This window comes from Lithobates pipiens, unplaced genomic scaffold, assembly GCF_037356315.1.
Source record: "Lithobates pipiens isolate NorthernLeopardFrog02 unplaced genomic scaffold, aLitPip1_a1.2 Scaffold_16, whole genome shotgun sequence".
NCBI lineage: Eukaryota > Metazoa > Chordata > Amphibia > Anura > Ranidae > Lithobates > Lithobates pipiens.
This window is the reverse complement of record NW_027507748.1, coordinates 645679908-645689799: the sequence shown is the minus strand read 5'-3', so window position 1 is coordinate 645689799 and position 9892 is coordinate 645679908. Positions and strand designations below refer to the sequence as shown.

The following is a 9892-nucleotide window of genomic DNA, read 5'->3' as shown; positions in this document are numbered from 1 at the left end:
TTAAAAAAAAAAAAAATACCACTTTAATTTCTAACATTACTATAGATCATACTACTTTTAGATGTCACTTTGTACAAAGACACGCTGATCATTAGCAGGGCACAGAACACTACAGAGTTACTCCCTCCCAGGCATGAAGGTGGTGCTGGTTTGTGGAATACCTTGGAAGGATGGGAGACCGTCTCTATGCCTTCATGTTTAGAAGAATATTCTTGGCCTTTGCTTGCTTTCTCTGTTGCTTCTTCTCCTCTTTGCTGTGTTTTCTGTTATTCATGTGCTCCAATCTTTGTTCTGATGTTGAAGACTGAAAAAGAGAAAATAAGATATGTAATCAAAACAGGGCAATCACTAGTGAGTTCAGACTTATTGATTATGGAAAATCGCTATAAACACAGTACAAGAAAAACCCACAGCAACCAATCAGAAGCCAGTTTTACTGGTGGGAATTCTATGCGCTGAAAGCTATATTGGCTGACTAGGTTGCCACAGTTTGCAACACATTATTGAATGTATCCTCAGTATGTGGGGAATCTGTTGCTATGATCCAGATCACTGCTAAGGTTTTAGTAGCATTCCTATTGTCTGTATTTTGGTTGCTTGTCTGAGTGTTGGAGGATTACCCATTGCAGTCAGTAGGGCAGCAGTATAAAGTGGGAAGCTGCCAGGGAAACTTCATAGAGCTAGATGGAAAATGTTCGCACTTTACTGCACAATTCGCTCTCTAGAAGTCGTGAAAGTGACCCCCAAATTCACTGCCCAAAAGATTTGGCTGTAAAAGAAGAATGTCAATATTTCCAGCAGTGTGCTCTGCCAAACACTGATCTTGCTCTGAAATCTATTAGCCCGGGTTCACATATATACGATGCAGGAACCAGTGTGATTCAGTGTTGGTTAACGCACCGAATCCCCCCCCCCCCGCAGGCAATTCACACTGCCCTCTGCCAGCCACTGCGGGTGTCAAAAAGTTAATGCAGTGTGAACTTAGGAATCGGAGAATAGCCATAATCAAAATGAATATTCTCCCACGAATTTTATACCTAATGCAGACTATCCCAATAAAACTTCCTCTTACATTCTTTTCAACATATCGCAAATTGTGTACACAATTTGTTTGGAACAAACGTCGTTCACGCCTAAATTTCTCCAAACTTACTTTACCTAAATTGAAGGGAGGAACCGGTCTCCCAGACATACACAAAATACCAGGTGGCTTGCCACCTTACTAGGATTATCGATTGGCATATACATGCCCCGTTTAAGGATTGGGTTCGTCTTGAACAGGCCATGTCCCCTGACCCATTAACTTCTCTCCCGTGGCTAGATCATACTTACCAAGTGCGAACATATAAGTCCCACGCGCTGATAGCTCCAACACTGCACTCTTTTTGTTGGGCAAACACTCACCACAAAATTTCCTCCACCAAGGGCCCAATGACCCCCTTCGGGGCAATCCAGGATTCCCACCAGGTATCCACCCTTCCTTTCCAACATTAAGGTGGCCATATAAATACAGTTAGAGCAACACATTCTTCCGCGATAATGTAATCCTCTCTAGGGAGGACTTGGCGTCTCCTCATAGAACAGGAGACCTTTCCATTGTGGGCATACCTACAGATCCGCCATTTTTTACTCAATCATAAAACCAGACCACAATGGTCAAGAGCCTTGACTACTTTTGAAGAACTATGCTACAAGGAAGAACCCCAGCGCCACTTAATCTCATATACCTATCCACTGTTGTTTCAGGACAGTGATAGGAGTAACCTTCATATACAGCAAAAATGGTCTAACCGACCTCCAAATGGAAGTATCTGCAATTGACTGGGACACTATTTATAGGTGTGTCCATAAGGGATCGGTCAACGCAACACACAAGAGACGGCCTATAAAATAGCTTCCAGGTGGTACCTCATGCCCCATAAACTTCACATAATTAACCCCTCCATTTCCCAGATGTGTTGGAGATGTAACACGGCAATTGGAACATTTTTGCATATTTGGTGGTCATGCCCTGCCATACAAACATATTGGTCGGAAGTACACAAAATGATAGAAGAAGTCACGACCTACCACCTAGAGTACACCCCGGCCCAATTTTTACTGCACTACTCCGACCACTCAAACCACTCATACCATAAGTCTCTAGCCATGCACATGGTCAATGCAGCTAGAACCTGCATTCCACGTAAGTGGCGCTCCCCTGACCCCCCCTTACTCCGGGACTGGTTTCATTGCGTTAACAATGTGATGACAATGGAAGACCTGATCCACCAGGCCAATGATACTCCTGCAAAGTTCACAACTACATGGGCCTGTTGGATTCACTTTCAGACCACCGATCCGTATAAACGCCTTATGCAGATCTGACCGCATAGACTGAGACACAGACCTCTTCCATAGGAATTCAACCCTTAACCTGAAATCATTTCTCATTTCTCATTATCTAACCTCTTAGATTTCCTGGATTCAGATTTCTACAAAATCCCTTCTATATTTAGCGAATTTTTTGTGTTGTTTTGTTCTACCCATACTTTCAAATAGCTATTCACATACGTCGTCGATTTCCTCTGTTTATACTCATAACAATTGGCATACTTTGGCAGAGATACCCATTTCACACAATACACCCTCAGAGACTCGATAAAACACCTTGGTAATACAGGTAGCGAGATAGCTACCATCTGAATATCACACGATGCATTCTCTTTTGATAGTGTTCCTTCTTAGGTTGCGCTTAGCATCTTGAAGTTAACTATTTTCTCCTGGTTTTTTTTCTCTTCTTGTTTGTTTGATGGCGACTGCGATCGCCTGTATGTGTTAACAATTATAACTGAACTTTTGAATTCTATTGACTATGCACTGTTTAAACCTCCTGTATTGATGTATGCATCTTCAATAAAATGTTTTTGAAAAAAAAAAAAAGACAGGAATCGGATCGCATGGGTGTGAATACTCATGTGATACGATTCCAGTGCGAAAAGAAAAAAAAAAAGTCCCTGCACTATTTTCGTGCAAATCCAATGCGAGTCCAGCCATACAGCTGTATGGCTAAACTCGCATTGCACAGACATTGGATGTGTGTGAACCCAGGCTTAAGAAGTCAACACTTGAGTTTGTACAGATCTCCTATTACCCCAGCTGTGTTCAGCGTTTCCTCCCACTGACCAGGGCAGGATTAAGCAAAATAAGCAGATGCTAAAAGCATCAAAGAGTGTAAGTGCCATTTAACCTCTTCAGCTCTGGAAGAAAATTTACCCCTTCATGGCCAGGCCATTTTTTGCTATTTGGCACTGAGCTACTTTAACTGACAATTGTGCGGTCATGCAACACTGTACACAAATTACATTTAAATAATTTGTTTCACACATACAGAGCTTTCTTTTGGTTTTATTTGATCACCGCTGTGTTTTTATTATAAAAATAATAATATTGGATATACTTTAGAGCAGAAAGTAAAAAAATTTTATTTTTTTCCAAAAAAAGACCCAGAGGTGATCAAATACCACCAACAGAAACCTCTATTTGTGGGGGAAAAAAATGAAATACATTTAATTTATGCACAGCATTGCACAACCACGCAATTGTCAGTTAAAATAACGCAGTGCCGCCTCGCAAAAAATGGCCTGGTCATAAAGGGGGGGTGGGGGGATGGGGTAAATGTTCCGGAGGTCAGGTGGTTAAAGTATCTGTAAACCCCAACAATAAACTTGTCTTGTTTCCTTAATTTTTATTAAATATACAAGTGAAAGTGTTTTACTACCGGTTGATCCCAGCAGAAATCAAGTAAGCCGCTAACCTCTTGTGTATTGCATTCTTACCAGTTACTCGGTTCCCAGTTCCAGTTCTCCCTGTGAACTACAGAACACCTCCCCCTATGTTATGGAGATGGGGAAAGTACAGATGGGGAAATATTCTGTTGTCTTAAAGGGGTTGTAAAGGTAAATGTTTTTTCACCTTAATGCATTCTATGCATTAAGGTGAAAAAACATCTGACAATGCCGGCCCCCCCCCCGTTTTACTTACCTCACCCCTCGAAAGTCCCACGCTCGCCCCCGATTTCCTCTTCACCGCTCAGCCTGGCCGCTGATTGGCTAGAGTGGATGGATTGAAGGCAGCGCAGCCATTGGCTCGCGCTGCTGTCAATCACCTCCAATGACGCGGAGCGCCGGGGGGGCGGGCCCGCGTGAGATACAGTGAGCGGCTATAGCCGCCGGCTGTATCACTGGAGCGCACCCGCAGATGCTTCTCACCATGCGAGGGAGCTCGCATGAACGTGAGAAGCACCTGTGGGAAGAAGCAGAGACAGCCGCCGAGGGACCCCAGAAGAGCAGGTTCGGGGCCACTCTGTGCAAAACGATGCTGATCTCTGCTCCATGTGATTGGAGCAGAGATCAGTGTACACTAAATGAAAGCCCAACCCCCCCACAGTTAGTAACACACCCCTAGGAAACACTTAACCCCTACACTGCCACCCACAGGTTAACCCTTTCACTGCCAGTGTCATTTACACAGGAATCACTGCATTTATATAGCAGTGATTACTGTATAAATGACAATGGTCCCAAAAATGTGTCAAAAATGTCCGATGGGTCCCCGACAATGTCGCAGTCACAATAAAAATCGCAGATCGCCGCCATTACTAGTAAAAAAAAAATAATAAAAAATTATTAATAAAAATGCTATAAAACTATCCCTATTTTGTAAACGCTATAACTTTTGCGCAAACCAATCAATAATCGCTTATTGCGATTTTTTTACCAAAAATATGTAGAAGAATACGTATCGGCCTAAATTGAGGGAAAAAAATGTTTTTTTATATATTTTTGGGGGATATTTATTATAACAAAAAGTAAAAAATAATGCGTTTTTTTTCAAAATTGTCACTCTATTTTTGTTTATAGCGCAAAAAATAAAAACCGCAGGGGTGATCAAATACCACCAAAAGAAAGCTCTATTTGTGGGAAAAAAAGGACGTCAATTTTGTTTGGGAGCCACGTCGCACGACCGCGCAATTGTCAGTTAAAGCGACGCAGTGCCGAATCGCAAAAGTGGTCTGGTCTTTGACCAGCAAATTGGTCCGGTCTGAAAGTGGTTAAAGTCTAAACCCAAAAACATAAAATGTTATCCTGAATATTGCAGCTTACATGCCTTTAGATGTGGTGACTGTATCCATTTCTCAGATGAAGAACGTTATCCTAAAGTGGTTGTAAACTCTCCCCCACAACTTTGTCTCATATAAATCAGCATAAAAACCCAAATGAACACTGCTTGTACATATCTCCTTACTTGCTTAGTATTGTTGTAATCCTTTTTGTTCTTTAAAGTGACGTCACTGAGCATGCCCAGATCTCCCCCTGATTTACGGCACACTCTGTGTACTTGTCTATCTATTATCAGGGCTTCCTACGACACAACACTGAAATCCCAGGAGACTGCAGAATCATTCAGACCTTCCTCCTACACTACATGTGACCATGTAACATCACATACAGTGTAATGCAGGGCATGGGACAGCATTACTGCAGTCTTAACAGCTGAAGCTAAGACTGACAAAGGCAAACACTATATAATCAGCACGAGTAAATACTATAAAATAAGTCAGCTATGAACAGGGAAACAGGGTTGTACAGGAAGTACTCAATGTAAGGGCGGAAATACAATCTACTGTGGACTCAGAAAATAATACTTAAGATTGTGCTGCCTTAGCCCTGGAAACAAGTTTTTTAAAGTTTCTTTAAACAGTAAGTAATATGCGATTTGGACTGGATTACAGTGGCTATAGTTTGATAATTACTTATTATAATGGACTAAATGAAAAGAATCAGAGTGGGAGAGTTTACTTCCTCTTTAAAAGTACAGAAAATACATGTTCTCTTACAGGCCCATTCACACCTCGTCAATCTTGTGCATTGCATTAACGCACAGCACCACATTACCGTGTGTTGTAGTGCAGTGACACTACGATATCTAGTGCATTGGGGTGCCATTTACAATGAAGTGACATCATAACCAGATCTGTGTTAACCTCTTCACGCCCACGAAAGATGGCTACAATGCGGGCTTATTTTGCTGGGAGGGTGTCTATGTACATCCTTCTGCTCCCGCGCACCCCTGCAGGGCACGCTCGGATCACAGAGTCCTCGGGACTCAGCTGATGAAAGAACAGAGTAAAGGGCAGATCTTAGCCCTTTACCACATACTCAGCTGTCAGCCAATGACAGCCGATCACATGATGTAAACAAGCTGGTAATTAGATTTTTTTTTCCCCTCACACTGACAGCACGAGGAGAAAAAAAAAAAAAACGAGGGTGCACGGAATGGAAATTTTGGTGCCGAAACCAAAAATTAAAGATGCGCTAGGCCGACAACCGAAAACCAATAGCAAAAATAACAGTTTTTAAAAAATATTTATATTTTTATATATAAAATTGTATTATATTCAACTTTTTAAATAATATCATCAATTAAATTAATATGAATTTGTTGGCCATTATTGGCACCTTTAGTGCAAGAGAAACGCAAGAAAAATGCAGTCTCTAACCATCCCTTGTATCATGTCTGCAATCTATTAAAAACTTAAACACACTGCTAATAGTATTAGCAAAATTTCCATTCGGTGCACCTCTAGCAGACATGATACAAGAAATCAATGCAGCCTCACCAGTGCCCGCCACATGCATGCCTCGCCAGTGCCCATCACATACAGCCTCGCTAGTGCCCATCATATGCAGCCTGCCAGTGCCCGCATGAACAGTGAGCTCCATGTGTCACGGAGCTGGATTTGCATTGCCCAGGCCACAGTAACAATGTCCCGCCTCCTGTAATCACGTCACGCCGATTCAATGTCCCACTATTGGATAAGTGCGCCGTCTATAACAGGAAGCAGGACACTGTTACTACGGCCGGGCACTTCAGCTCCGTGACACATGGAGATCGCGGCGAGGGGAGGAGGAGGAGGGAGTGGAGGACTGGGTGCGCCAGGATGACACTCCCACAATGGGAGGATCACGCCCCCCTTTCGGTATCGGCAGTTTTTTTCATTCAGCCGAATGAAAAAAATGTTTTCGGCCAATAATTTTTGGCAGACGAAATTTCAGTGCACTTCTAAAAAACAAAACAAAAAAAACAAAGTCGATTGAAGTGTTCTGTCAAATATTCCAACCACTTAACTTCTGGTTTCTTTAAACCAGCAGTAACTGAAGTTTTTAACGAATTGGTGGTTGGACACAACACCGGCAACCGAACAGAGTGCGGTGCAGGATATTATGAGCTCCGATACTAGCCAACAAAAACGTTGTTCTCGATAGACGCTGTGCTGTCAAAACAGCTCAATCTTCCTGTACCGGACTCGGTTTGGTTGTCGATGTTGTGTCCCAACCACCAATCCATCAAAATCTCCAATTACTAAGGTTTTAAATAAACAGGAAGTGACATGGTTGGAGAAATTGACAGAACACCCGGCTTTTGTAAGAGGTCGATCCCACACACAGACAGACACTGTTAACCACTTCAGCCCCAGAAGAATTTACCCCCTTTCCTGACCAGAGCACGTTTTGCATCGCATCGCTTTAACTGACAATTGCACAGTTGTGTGACGTGGCTCCCAAACAAAATTGACATCCTTTTTTCCCCACAAATAGGACTCTCTTTTGGTGGTTTTAATTTTTGCGCTATAAACAAAAAAAAAAAAAAATTGCGACAATTTTGAAATAAAAACAAATTATTTTTTACTTTTTGCTATAATAAAATATCCCCCAAAAATATATAAAAAAATGTTTTTTCCTCAGTTTAGGCAAAGATATTCTTCTACATATTTTTGTTAAAAAAAATTAAATCGCAATAAGCGTTTATTGATTGGTTTGCGCAAAAGTTATAGCGTCTACAAAATAGGGGATAGTTTTATGCCATTTTTATAAAAAAAAATTTTTACTGGTAATGGCGGCGATCAACGATTTTATTGTGACTGTGACATTATGGCGGACACATCGGACAATTCTGACACATTTTGGGGACCACTGGCATTAATACAGGGGTCAATGCTAAAAAATTGCATTGATTACTATAAAAATGTCACTGGCAGTGAAGGGGTTAACCACTAGGTGGTGCTGGAGGGGTTAAGTGTGTCCTAGGGAGTGATTCTAACTGGGGGGGGGGGGAGTGGTTGTGTGACACGTCACTGATCAGCGCTCCTGATTACAGAGAGCTGTGATCAGTGACAGTGTCTTTAGGCAGAACAGGGAGATGTTTGTTTACATTAGCATCTCTCCATTCTTCCTCACCGTGAGGACGATCGCGGGTATCCCCATGAACATAAGAGTCCGCGGGACCCCGCGATTATGGTCACAGAGATTCCGTCCGGCGGGCGTGCGCCCACAAGCTGCCTCTTGAAGGGCAACTTAGAAGTACATTAATCTGCCTGTGCCCTTTTGCCGCAGTATATCTGAATGAGGTGGTCGGGAAGCAGTTAAGCAGTGTGCACCAGTTCCATTTATCAGAACCCATCAGTGCAGCATATCAGTGCACATCAATGAAGGAGAAAAATTACCCGTTTGCAAAAAAATTCATAGCAAACTATGAAAACTTTTTTTTTTTCAATCTTCTTTCATTTATTTAGCAAATAATATAAAAAAAACCAACTGTGAGTAAATACCACCAAAATAAAGCTCTATTTGTGTGAACAAAAAAAATGAAAGTAATTTAATATGGGTACAGTGTAGCATGACCGCACAATTGTCATTCAAAGAACGATAGCGCTGAAAATTGGCCTGGGCAAAAAGGGGGTATAATACAAAATTACAGAGCCCTTATAACCACTTCCCACCCAGCCACTGCACATATACGGCCGGGTGGGCGCTTCCTTCTGTCTCTGCCCTCCCAATACTGCTCTGCCCCCCCCCCCCCAATACTGCACTGCCTCACCCCCTCCAATACTGCACTGCCTCACCCCCCCCCCCAATACTGCACTGCCTCACCCCCCCCCCCAATACTGCACTGCCTCACCCCCCCAATACTGCACTGTCTCTGTCCCCCCCCCAATACTGCACTGTCTCTGCCCTCCCAATTCTGCACTGTCTCTGCCCCCCCCCCCAATACTGCACTGTCACTGCCCCCCCAATACTGCACTGCCCCCCAATACTGCACTGTCTCTGCCCCTCCCCATACTGCACTGCCCCCCCCAATACTGCACTGTCTCTGCCCCTCCCCCAATACTGCACTGCCCCCCCAATACTGCACTGTCTCTGCCCCTCCTCCAATACTGCACTGTCTCTGCCCCCCCCCCAATACTGCACTGTCTCTGCCCCCCCCCCCAATACTGCACTGTCTCTGCCCCCCCCCCCCAATACTGCACTGCCCCCCCCAATACTGCACTGTCTCTGCCCCTCCCCATACTGCACTGCCCCCCCCAATACTGCACTGTCTCTGCCCCTCCCCCAATACTGCACTGTCTCTGCCCCCCCCCCAATACTGCACTGTCTCTGCCCCCCCCCCAATACTGCACTGTCCCCTCCCCCAATACTGCACTGTCTCTGCCCCTCCCCCAATACTGCACTGTCTCTGCCCCCCCCCAATACTGCACTGTCTCTGCCCCCCCCCCAATACTGCACTGTCTCTGCCCCCCCCCCAATACTGCACTGTCTCTGCCCCCCCCCAATACTGCACTGTCTCTGCCCCCCCCCCAATACTGCACTGTCTCTGCCCCCCCCCCAATACTGCACTGTCTCTGCCCCCCCCCCAATACTGCACTGTCTCTGCCCCTCCCCATACTGCACTGCCCCCCCAATACTGCACTGCCTCTGCCCCTCCCCCAATACTGCACTGTCTCTGCCCCCCCCCAATACTGCCCCCCCCCCAATACTGCACTGTCTCTGCCCCCCCCCCCAATACTGCACTG

At 44.3% G+C, this 9892-nt stretch overlaps 1 protein-coding gene across 1 annotated transcript in view; it reads right to left on the bottom strand.

Moving 5' to 3' along the window:
* ALKBH8 (alkB homolog 8, tRNA methyltransferase) overlaps positions 1-302 on the bottom strand; it is a 75013-nt gene extending 74711 nt beyond the window's left edge. Inside the window, 2 exon segments of the mRNA XM_077484333.1 lie at positions 162-199; positions 202-302. Coding sequence (XP_077340459.1) covers positions 162-199; positions 202-274 — 111 coding nt within the window. The 5' untranslated portion in view covers positions 275-302.
* Between the last annotated feature and the right edge of the window lie 9590 nt (positions 303-9892).